This window comes from Scylla paramamosain, chromosome 41 (assembly GCF_035594125.1).
Source record: "Scylla paramamosain isolate STU-SP2022 chromosome 41, ASM3559412v1, whole genome shotgun sequence".
Classification (NCBI taxonomy): domain Eukaryota; kingdom Metazoa; phylum Arthropoda; class Malacostraca; order Decapoda; family Portunidae; genus Scylla; species Scylla paramamosain.
The window spans coordinates 8,916,967-8,929,466 of record NC_087191.1 but is presented as its reverse complement, the minus strand read 5'-3'; the positions used below and the strand labels follow the sequence as shown (position 1 = coordinate 8,929,466).

General features: G+C 41.0%; 1 protein-coding gene across 4 annotated transcripts in view; it reads right to left on the bottom strand.

Annotated features, from left to right (window-relative positions):
* The window catches only part of LOC135092939 (protein spaetzle 3-like), a 55,727-nt gene that overhangs the window by 40,500 nt on the left and 2,727 nt on the right, over positions 1-12,500 (bottom strand). The window contains exon 2 of one of the 4 annotated variants that reach the window (XM_063991744.1): positions 8,512-9,547. In XM_063991744.1, the coding sequence (XP_063847814.1) occupies positions 8,512-8,871 (360 nt within the window). In that variant the 5' untranslated portion in view covers positions 8,872-9,547. Of the gene's footprint in view, positions 1-8,511; positions 10,017-12,500 lie in introns of those variants that run through there. The other 3 variants (XM_063991743.1, XM_063991742.1, XM_063991745.1) reach the window with 3 other exon arrangements.

Here is a 12,500-nt window from a genome sequence, read left to right as displayed (position 1 = left end):
TCATTTATTTTTATTTTTCTTCATTTTTCTTACCATGAATACCTGAGCGAAAATTGAACAGTGAAGTGAGTGAGGTGGCACGTGTAATCTCTCTCTCTCTCTCTCTCTCTCTCTCTCTCTCTCTCTCTCTCTCTCTCTCTCTCTCTCTCTCTCTCTCTCTCTCTCTGAAGATGTGGCAACGTTTCTCTGGTTTTTGGATTTTTTGTTTTTTTTATTTTTTATTCAGTAAGACTTGAAGTATCATCTTGACTCTCTCTCTCTCTCTCTCTCTCTCTCTCTCTCTCTCTCTCTCTCTCTCTCTCTCTCTCTCTCTCTCTCTCTCTCTCTCTCTCTCTCTCTCTCTCTCTCTCTCTCTCTCTCTCTCTCTCTCTCTCTCTCTCTCTCTCTCTCTCTCTTTCACACACACACACACACACACACACACACACACACACACACACACACACACACACACACACACACACACACACACACACACACACAGTCACCTTGCTCTGTTTACTCCCTGTGTGTGTGTGTGTGTGTGTGTGTGTGTGTGTGTGTGTGTGTGTGTGTGTGTGTGTGTGTGATTTAATGCATGTTAGATAGAGTTAGACATAAAGAGTAGAGCAAGAGAGAGAGAGAGAGAGAGAGAGAGAGAGAGAGAGAGAGAGAGAGAGAGAGAGAGAGAGACGTTTGAGTTCCCATCACGTTTCGGGGTCAGTGTGGGGAGAGCGAGGAGAGGGAAGGAGTGAAAGACGAGAAACCTTGATAAAGGAAGGAAATGAAGGAATGAAAAGAATAATTAAAACTGACAAGAGAGAAGATGAATAGAAATAGGGATACAGAGAGAGAGAGAGAGAGAGAGAGAGAGAGAGAGAGAGAGAGAGAGAGAGAGAGAGAGAGAGAGAGAGAGAATACAGACACACAAACAGATCGATAAATAAGTAGATAAATTTATAGACAGACAGACAGACAAGCAAACAGACAGACAGACAGAAAGAAAAACAAAGGAAGTACAACACAGGATTGCAAAAGGTGAATAAAGAAAATAGACACAAAAATTAACAAAACAAAAGGAAATAGAAAGAAGGAAAGACAATGAGAAACAAAACAAAAAAGAAAAAAAGAAAAAAGATTAAAAGGACAATAAACAATACCATAATAACAATAACGATAATAATAATGATAATAAATATACGTGTAAATTATAAAAGGAAAAAAAAAGGGGAATAAAGAGAGGAAGAGAAGGACAATAGATAATAATAGCAATAAAAGGAAGAGGGAAAAAAAGAGAATTGCTTGTTATATTTTTATCATGTTTTTTGTCTTGTTTGTATGTGTGTGTGTGTGTGTGTGTGTGTGTGTGTGTGTGTGTGTGTGTGTGTGTGTGTGTGTGTGTGTGTGTGTGTGTGTACGTGGGTATTTGAAGGTTTGTGTGTGTGTGTGTGTGTGTGTGTGTGTGTGTGTGTGTGTGTGTGTGTGTGTGTGTACGTGGGTATTTGAAGGTTTGTGTGTGTGTGTGTGTGTGTGTGTGTGTGTGTGTGTGTGTGTGTGTGTGTGTGTGTGTGTGTGTGTGTGTGTGCATACTAATATACCCAATGTTTGTTGGGTGCTTAATTGGAGCATTTGTTTGTTTGTTTGTGTTTGTTTGTTTGTCTGTCTGCCTGTCTGTTTGTTGTCTGTGTGTGTCTGTTTGTTTTTTAATGTTTGTGTGTTCGTTTGTTTGTGATTTTTTTGTATGTGTGTTTGTTTATTTATCGATTTGAAATTGTTTATGTTTGTTCGTCTGTCTGTGTGTTTGTCTGTCTGTCTTTGTCTGTCTATGTCTTTCTATCTCCTTGTCTCTTTCTTTCTTTCCCTTTCTTTTCTTTCTTTTCTTTCTTTCATTTTTTCTTTCTTTTTTCCTGTCTATCTGTCTGTCCATCTGTCAGTTGCTCTTAAATCTGTTTTCTGTCTGTCTGTCTGTCTGTCTGTATGTAGTTGTTGGTCTGTCTTGCCACTACCTATCTGTCTGTCAATGGCTGTTTGTGTCTGTCTATCTGTGCGTGGCTGTTTATACTTCTGTCTGTGTACTTCTGTCTGTCTATCTGTCTGTCTGTCTGTCTGTCTGTCTGTCTGTCTCTTTGTCTCTAGTCCATCTTGAATATAACTGTTAAGGAATTTCAAGGGAGAGAGAGAGAGAGAGAGAGAGAGAGAGAGAGAGAGAGAGAGAGAGAGAGAGAGAGAGAGAGAGAGAGAGAGAGAGAGAGAGGATGATTATATATATTCTTACTCTCCAATAATTTCAGAATTCTCAAAACATCCATCCCATTTTCTTCTTCGTTATTATGTAAACAAAAACTTCTGCCACGTCAGACAGGCGGGAAAAAATACCTCCACCTCCTCCTCCACCTCCTCCTCCTCCTCCTCCTCCTCCTCCTCCTCCTCCTCCTCCTCCTCCTCCTCTTCCTCCTCCTCATTCTGTTGCCACGCCCTCATGTGTTACTCATCTTAAGGGCGAGGCATCTCCTTCTCTCCTTCTCTCCTTCTCTCCTTCTCTCCTTCATCTCTTTATCCTCTTTACATTCTCTCTCCCTCTGTCTGTCTGTCTGTCTGTCTGTCTGTCTGTCTGTCTGTCTGTCTGTCTGTCTGTCTCTCTCTGTCTCTCTCTCTCTCTCTCTCTCTCTCTCTCTCTCTCTCTCTCTCTCTCTCTCTCTCTCTCTCTCTCTCTCTCTCTCTCTCTCTCTCTCTCTCTCTCTCTCTCTCTCTCTCTCTCTCTCACCATCATCTTTTTTGTTTCTCATATTACCATCAATATTTTTTTAGTTCATCAGTTTTTTTCTTTCCCTCTTTTTTTTATTCATTTATTCCGTTTTATTCCATTCTTTATTTTATTTCATCTTTTTTTTCATTGCAGAATAATTATTATACTTCTTACTGGCCTCTTAATCGCCAATTCTTTAGCTTGGATTCGTATCTGTAAGCGTTGAAATCCTGTACATTCATCCATATCATCATTATTATCATTATTTTATTATCATTCAAAGTACATATAAGGTAATTGAAGTAGTAGTAGTAGTAGTAGTAGTAGTAGTAGTAGTAGTAGTAGTAGTAGTAGTAGTATGTGTGTGTGTGTGTGCGTGTAATGAAAGGAGAGATATGAGAAGAGGGGAGTGCGAGAGGAAGGAGGGGAAGGGAGAAGGAAGAAATGTGAGGAAAGGAAGTGAAAGGAAAGGAGAGGGATGAAATGAACGGGAGAAAAGAATAAGGGAAAAATGAGAGAAGAGAATGAGAAGATGAATGAGAGGGAAGGAGAATAAAAGGAAATCGTGAAGAAAGGGGAGTGAGGGGAAGGAAAGGAAGGGAATGAAGGAAAGATAGAGAGATAAGGGGAGAGAGAAGATGAATGAGTGAAGGAATGAAGGAAAGGAAGAAGAATAAGGAAGAGGAATGAGGGGAAGGAAAGGAAGGGAATGAAGGAAAGACAGAGAGATAAGATGAGAGAGGAGATGAATGAGTGAATGGATGAAGGAAACGAAAGAAAATAAGGAAAGAAGATAAGAAGAATGAGAGGAAGGAAAGGAAGGGAATGAAGGAAAGATAGAGGGGTGAGGTGAGAGGGGGTGGGAGGGGCGGTTGAGGGGAAGGGCGAAGGAAGGTGTGGCGCGGCAGGTGACCCAGCTAGGGTGTGTGATGAGAGGACACACCTGGCCTGACCTTGAGAGGGAAAAAAAAAACATAAATAAACCAAAGAATGCAAATATCCTATAGTTTGAAGGAGGAGGAGGAGGAAGAGGAGGAGGAAGAGGAGGAGGAGGAGGAGGAGGAGGAGGAGGAGGAGGAGGAGGAGGAGAAGGTGGACAAGAACAATCATAAGAACAAGAACAAGAAGAGAGGAAAGAAGGAAAAAGCGAACACAACAACAACAACAACAACAACAACAACAACAACAACAACAACAGAGGAAAGAAGACGAAGAAGTGGAAAGGAAAAGAAGAAAAAGAAGAAGAAAGAAGAAGAAAAGAAAAAGAAAATAGAGGAAAGAAGAGGAAAAAAGTGAAGTAGAAGAAAAAGAGGAGAACAAGAACAAGGAGGAGGAGGAGGAGGAGGAGGAGGAAAAAATAATAAACATAATGATACAGTTGATGATAAATTAATAATAATACTCTTATAAAATGATGATAATGATGACAATAAGAATAAATAGATGAAGGAGGAGGAGGAGGAGGAGGAGGAGGAGGAGGAGAAAGAAGAGGATAAATTAATGCAGAAATAATAATCTAGAAGCAATTTATTAAGACGTAAAGAGAGAGAGAGAGAGAGAGAGAGAGAGAGAGAGAGAGAGAGAGAGAGAGAGAGAGAGAGAGAGAGAGAGAGAGAGAGAGAGAGAACCTTGAATGCTTTCTTATTGCTAATGATCAGCATTCCTTTCCTCCTTCCCTCCTTCCCTCCTTCCTTCCCTCCTTCCCTCCTTCCCTCCTTCCTTCCTTTCTTCCCTCCTTCCTTCCCTCCTTTTCTCTCCATCTTGACCCTGACACAGTATCGGAAAGACAATTTGATCTTTTTCTTTTTATTTTATTTCTTCCTCCTCCTCCTCCTCTTCCTCCTCCTCTTCCCGTTCTTCTTTCTCTTCCTCCTCTTCCTCCTCTTTTTTTTTTCGTCCTCCGTTATTTTCTTATTTATTTTGTTGCGTAATTGTTAATCTTCTTCTTTTCTTTGTCTTTCTTTCATTATCTTTTTTCTTTTGTTTATTTAGTGTTTTCTTTGTTTCTTTTTTCCAGTTCTTTATTTTTTTTATTTGTTATTTGAGTCTGTTTTGTTTTGTTTTGTTTTTTTCTTTCTTCTTTTTGTTTCCAGCTTGTTTTTTTTTTTCTTATTTCCTTCGTTCTGTCTTTCAGTTTATATGATTTAATTCCTGCATTTTTTTTTCTTCTTTTATTTATCATTTCCTCTTCAGCCCTTCCTTCCTTCTCAGTTAATAGAAGCTGTTACTTTTTTATCTATTTAGTTCATACTCTCCTTTCTGCTCCTTTCCTTCCTTGCTTATCTATCTCCCTCCGCCATTCCCTCGTTCACTATCTTTCTCATCTTTACTTATCATCAACTAATTACTCATTTATTTATCTACTCTTAACCCTTTTACTGCGAGAGACAACTGGGAACCTTTGTAAAATCACCCAATTGAGAGAAGAAGAGTAAAAGGAGATGAAAAAAAAGATAAATGAATTTTTTTAAACTTAGAAACATCATAATAGACTGATTTTTTGTGGCATCTGCAATAAAGATTAAATAAAACCACCTATTATTGGAAACAGAAGAGTGAAAAAAAAATTAAAGGAAGAATTAAAAGAAGTTATTTTTTTTATCTCATCCACAATAACATCTTAATATAATTTTAGAAAGGCATCTACAGTTAAGACTAAATACAAAAGCACCTGTTAATGTAAGGAAAAGAGTAAATAGAGATGAAACAGAAGAGGAAAAACTAATAGAGATTTTTTTAACTTTCATCACCACAAACAACATCTTAGAATTTACAATATTTTGATCTACTTTTTAACCCTTTCGTTGTCAGGAACATCGCTAAAATTCGTACAGTCAATTAAGAGATAGAAAAGAGTAAAAACTGAGACGAAACAGTAGAGGAAGAATAAAAAGATATGATTTTTAACCGCGCCCTGCAACAAACATTTTAATTCAATCTCACAATGACACCGTGAATAAAACCAAAGTAATTTCACATATCAATATCAAGAAAAGATAAAAAAAAAGGACGAGACAGTGAAGTAAATAATAGTGATTTTTTTTTTATTTCATTCCCACAAATATGACGTTAATTTGACTTCACAACGACATCTTCAATAAAAACAAAGTAATCTTACCAATCAATATCAGGAAAAGAGTAAAAAAGAGAAAACACAGTAGAAAAATCATTAGTATACGTAATTTTCAACTTCCATCACCACAAACACTTAATTTAACCTCGCAATGACATCTTCAGCAACACCAAAGCTACCTATCAATATGAGGAAGAGAATAAAAAGATACAAAACGGTAGAAAAATTATTATACGTCGTTTTTATCTTTCGTCACCACAAACACCACTTTAATTAAATCCCACAATGGCATCTCCAATAACACCAAATTAATCTTACTATCAATATCAGAAAAAGGGTTAAAAGATACAAAACAGTAGAAAAAATCAATATTATACGTCATTTTTACTTTCGTTACCACAAACACTTCATTCAACCTCACAACAACATATCTAACAAAAACCAAACCAACGCCGTGTCACGTACTGAGTTTAACCCTTTCTCCATTTCACCTTCCCTGGTACTGAACACGCAATGTCATCCCAAAGTCATTTCCTTCCCTGCCTGGTCATTTTCTTCCCTTCCGTTCGTCATGTTGGCCTCATTTATATCATGTCTCTTTCCCACGCCTTGCCTCCCCGACTCCTCTCTCCTTCACCTGATTAATTTGCGGTCATTCAGTTTTGTCTGTCTGTCTGTTTGTTTTGTCTATCTATCTATCTTTGTCTTGTTTAGTTCGGTGTGTCAAAGGATGATTTGTTTACAGTGTTTAGTAGTAGTAGTAGTAGTAGTAGTAGTAGTAGTAGTAGTAGTAGTAGTAGTAGTTTTTGTTGTCTGTTTGTCTGTCTTTTGTCTACCTGTCTCTGTGTCTTTGTGTATATCTCTGTCTGTCTGTTTGTCTGTCTGTCTGTGTGTATATGTCTATCTGTCTGTCTGTCTGTCTGTTTGTCTGAATATTCATGTGGCCAGTGGATATTAATCTCTCTCTCTCTCTCTCTCTCTCTCTCTCTCTCTCTCTCTCTCTCTCTCTCTCTCTCTCTCTCTCTCTCTCTCTCTCTCTCTCTCTCTCTCTCTCTCTCTCTCTCTCTCTCTCTCTCTCTCTCTCTCTCTCTCTCTCTCTCTCTCTCTCTCTCTCATATGCAGGTCACGGATGTATCTATCTTGATATATAGGTCAGCAGTTACAGCATCAAGGTACTGATTGAAGAGGAGGAGGAGGAGGAGGAGGAGGAAGAGGAGGAGGAGGAGGAGAAGGAGGAGGAGGAGGAGGAGGCGGAGTAGAGAAAGAAGAGAAAAATTGGCATGATAATGAAAATGATGAGAAACAAGACAGTGAAAGGAGAGAGGAGGAGGAGTAGGAGAGAAGGAGGAGGAGAAGAAGAAAGAGGAGGAGGAGGAGGAAATAAAAGATAATGAAAAAAATATGCGATGATAATGATGCTGATGAGCGACAAGGCACTGAATGAGAAGGAGGAGGAGGAGGAGGAGGAGGAGGAGAAAGGAAGGAAGGAAGGTAGGAAGGTAGGAAGGAAGGAAGGAAGGGAGAGAGGAAGAGGAGGTGTGGCAGAAGGAACGTTTTGGAAGAGTGGAGATAAAGGAGAAAGGGAAGGGGGAGAGAAGAGGAGGAGGAGGAGGAGGAGGAGGAGGAGGAGGAGGAGAGTGGATCATCAGAGAGAATGACGATAATTTATATATTTTCGAGTTCAGAGAGAGAGAGAGAGAGAGAGAGAGAGAGAGAGAGAGAGAGAGAGAGAGAGAGAGAGAGAGAGAGAGAGAGAGAGAGAGAGAGAGTAAAAACAAAATAAAACAAAAAAATAAACAAAAAAAATAATAAAACGGAATGAAATATAAAGGAAATAATAGTTTTTGGCGAAATGTGAAAAAAAAAATGAAAAAATACGAAACAAAACGAAAGGAGATAAAAAGAATCAATACTGAGAGAAAATAAAATGAAAAGGAAAGAAAGAATGAAAAAAAAATGAAAATTGATAAAAAGATGAACAAGCAAAAGAAATTAAGTAAAGAAATAAAGAAAACAAGGAAACCGAAGAGAAATAAATAACGATGATAAACGGAAAAATGTGGTGATAACATACATACGAATAAATAAATAAATAAATAAATAAATAAATAAGAAAGCAAGGGAAAGGAATCAGTTGAAAATTACAAAAAGTCGAACCAAAGAGAAGAAAATGAAACAAAACGAAAAGAATGAGAAACAGACAAGGAGAAAAAATTAAAGTGATAGATAATAATAATAAAAAGTGAAAAAGAAAAGAAGAAAATAAGAAAAAGAAGAAAAAGAGAATGACAATGATAAAAATAGCAGTAAAATGATAATCAGAAGAAGAAGAAGAAGAAGAAGATGAAGAAGAAGAAGAAGAAGGCCAATAACAATAATAATAACAAGAACAATAAAATAGCAATTAATGATAAATAGTAAAATAATAATGAAGAAAATAAACAAGAAAAGAGAATGAAAGGGAAAGACAACAACAACAACAACAACAACAACAACAACAACAACAACAACAACAACAACAACAAACAACAATAAAAAAATCAATAATAAACAATAAAACAATAATGAAAAAACAAATAAAGAAAAGCATGAAAGACAACAACAACAACAACAACACACACACACACACACACACACACACACACACACACACACACACACACACACACACACACACACACACACACACACACACACACACACAGGTACTCACAGGTAACTGGACGAAGGTAGAATTACTGATGGCGGGGATGGCGAGGCGTGGAATGACAGGGCGTGGCTTACCGAAGGGCGCCTGCTGTGTGTCATTCCTGAAGGCGATGGGGCCCTGGAGCTCAGACGGTAAGGAGTGCACAAAAGTCTGAAAATGCGTGTCCTCTGCCCCGCCCTCCAGATGCTGGCTAGGGAGTCCTCCAGGGGGCGCTCCGGGGACTCGGTTGGGCAGGTGTGGAGGCAGGTGTGGGTTCTGTGGCTGCGCTGGGGCCTGGAAGAACGGGTGTTGTGCCCCATGCAGCCCGGGGTACAAAGATGGGTCCACCACTGTCAGGTTGAACACTGCAGGATGGAATGTCATTTTGGCACGTTTGTTTCGAGGTTCTGGAACGTGTTGGGGTTCTGTAGCAGTCTTACCTCTGTTCTTTTGCTCTGTGAGGCCTTGTGGTGTATCTGTTGACGGTTATTTGGTAGCTATGTTTGGTGGCACTGTTGTTGATGTGTTTTGTTACCTTTGGGGTTTGCTGGTACCTTTGTTGACGTTATTTTTGGTACCTTTTGGGTTTTCCTGGCGTCTTTGTTTATGTTTTATTTATTTATATATTTACTTATTTTTCTGATACGTTTAGCTACCGTTTGTGGGACTTCTTCCGGCACTTTTGGACGCGTTTTCCGGCACCTGTTTGGTCTCGCGGCACTGTTAACTATGATTTTTGTGACCTTTATCTCCGTTTCCTGGCACCTTTCGAGTCCTGCGGCACCTCTGGCTCTGTTTTCTAGCAAATTTGACGTCTCGTGGCACCTTATCACCGTTTTCTGTCACTGGTTTGCTATCACTCCACCTTCGCTACGTTATTCCTCACTGGTTCTGTCTTGCGGCACCTTCTCTTATGTTTCTGCACCTCTGATCGTCCCAGCACTCTTGGATCTGTGGGCGGCACTGTCACACTACACGCGCCACCACTGCACCACTCTTCCAGCCAGGGCGCCGCGGCACACACACACACACTGCCCACACGCCCTCCTTCAGACAGGCACTGCAGGGAGCGTGAGTGAGTGAGTTACTGGTTCACTGAGGGAGGGAGGCAGTGAGGGAGGGACTGAGGGAGTGAGGGAGGGAGGGACACACGGACACAGGCAGCGTGGACGTGGAGGACACATACACACACACACACACGCACGCACGCACGCACGCACTTCCGCAAAATGTGGTTCAATGGATTATTTCTCCACCAAATATCTTGTGGTTTCGTTATAACCTCGAGAAAAGTGGACACGGCGCCACTCTCTCTCACTGTCTCTCACTCTCTCTCTCTCTCTCTCTCTCTCTCTCTCTCTCTCTCTCTCTCTCTCTCTCTCTCTCTCTCTCTCTCTCTCTCTCCTCCTCCTCGCCCGGAAGAGGGAGGGGGAGAGGCGTGGATGGAGAGGCGTGGAAAGTCCCTCTAGGAAGTGTGGCTGAGTGGAAGCTACAGTGTGTGGGGAGGAGAGCGAGTGAGTGTGTGTGTGTGTGAGTGTGTGTGGCGGTGCTGGTGAGAGTCTTAAGTGCGCGGCCTTCAGTGTGTGTGTGTGTGTGTGTGTGTGTGTGTGTGTGTGTGTGGTGACTTGTTGTTGTTGTCGTTTTTGTGGATGTTTGTTGTGGTAGTGGTGAGAGAGAGAGAGAGAGAGAGAGAGAGAGAGAGAGAGAGAGAGAGAGAGAGAGAGAGAGAGAGAGAGAGAGAGAGAGAGAGAGAGAGCGGTGGTGGTGGTGTTCATTGAAAACAGGGAAAATACCAACGTAAGATAGAGAGAGAGAGAGAGAGAGAGAGAGAGAGAGAGAGAGAGAGAGAGAGAGAGAGAGAGAGAGAGAGAGAGAGAGAGAGAGAGAGAGAGAGAGAGCATGAATATATACACACATTCCATCTGACACACACACACACACACACACACACACACACACACACACACACACATACAGTTCTGCTTTCTGTGTGTGTGTGTGTGTGTGTGTGTGTGTGTGTTTCTGTGTGTTTCTCTGTGTGTGTGTGTGTGTGTGTGTGTGTGTGTGTGTGTGTGTGTGTGTGTGTGGGTCGTGAGTAGCGGGAGATGGAAGGCACAACGTCAAGGCTAAAAGAGAGAGAGAGAGAGAGAGAGAGAGAGAGAGAGAGAGAGAGAGAGAGAGAGAGAGAGAGAGAGAGAGAGAGAGAGCTATCCATCCCCCGTTACTTTTGATTGCGGTACATTTAGTTATTGTTTCTCTCTCTCTCTCTCTCTCTCTCTCTCTCTCTCTCTCTCTCTCTCTCTCTCTCTCTCTCTGAAAGTAAGAGTAAGAAAGAAAGCGAAAGTAAAGATGACAGGTAAAGAAAGAGAAAGTGATAAAAAGGATAATGATGCAAGATAAACAAAAAATAGAAGAGGGGAAGAAATGAAGAGATGAAGGGAGACACAATTAAGAGATAAACTATGACGAAAGGAAAAGGAGATGATAAAGAGAGGATAAAAGATAACAATAAAAGAGAATAGAGTAGAGAACGAAAAATTGTGAAAAGACGAATAAATAAAAGGAAAAGAAAGAGTTAAGAGTATTTCAGAGAGAGAGAGAGAGAGAGAGAGAGAGAGAGAGAGAGAGAGAGAGAGAGAGAGAGAGAGAGAGAGAAACATCTCATTCAGCCGTGAAATGTGAAGAATGTATTTATCGCACACACACACACACACACACACACACACACACACACACACACACACACACACACACACACACACACACACACACACACACACACACACAGTTATCTTCAGTTTGTTTGTTCCTAACGATTTTTTCATAACATTTTTTTTCTTTTGGCAGACTTAGCTGTTGTTCGTGTGTGTGTGTGTGTGTGTGTGTGTGTGTGTGTGTGTGTGTGTGTGTGTGTGTGTGTGTGTGTGTGTGCACCAATATTTACAACGTTCGAAATGACCTTTAAAGTTTAATGGATTAGTGTATGTGAAAGAGAGAGAGAGAGAGAGAGAGAGAGAGAGAGAGAGAGAGAGAGAGAGAGAGAGAGAGAGAGAGGGGGGGGATGGAACAAGGACAACCTCTATCCATACCTGCGCAGAACGAGCCAATTATTGACGTCTCGCGCACCTCAGCTCGTCACGATAAAGTGGGGAGGGAGGGAAGGGGGTCAGAGAGAGAGAGAGAGAGAGAGAGAGAGAGAGAGAGAGAGAGAGAGAGTGGACCTTACTCTTGTATTTACATTGAGAGGTAAATATTCTCTCTCTCTCTCTCTCTCTCTCTCTCTCTCTCTCTCTCTCTCTCTCTCTCTCTCTCTCTCTCTCTCTCTCTAAGGCAATAGCTTTTTCTGAGAATGTGAGAAGGAAAGGAGGAAGATTTAGCTGTCCTCCTCCTCCTCCTCCTCCTCCTCCTCTCCTCCTCCTCCTCCTCCTCCTCCTCCTCCTCCTCCTCCTCCTCCTCCTCCTCCCCCTTCATTATTTATCTCTTGATTGTTTAATTTGTTCAGTGTGTCTTCTTTTATATTTCTCAATTAATGATAACTTGTTTGGGAATGAGAGAGAGAGAGAGAGAGAGAGAGAGAGAGAGAGAGAGAGAGAGAGAGAGAGAGAGAGAGAGAGAGAGAGAGTGAGGAAACAGGAATCTTTCATAACTAATAATTTTCGTAGAATTAAATCATCTTTCTTTCCAAAATTTAGTATCTTTTTTTTTCTTTCTCTCTCTTTCACAAACTTTCAGGAATAGACCAAATAAATCTCTCTCTCTCTCTCTCTCTCTCTCTCTCTCTCTCTCTCTCTCTCTCTCTCTCTCTCTCTCTCTCTCTCTCTCTCTCTCTCTCTCTCTCTCTCTCTCTCTCTCTCTCTCTCTCTCTCTCTCTCTCTCTCTCTCTCTCTCTCATAGCTGACATTGTTTCATTTCCTCCCTCATACCTAACACCCTCCCCTGTCATCCCACTCCCCCCTCTCCCCCTCTCCCCTCCTCTCCCCTCCTCTCCCGTCATTGCTCTTACTCCTCCCTTT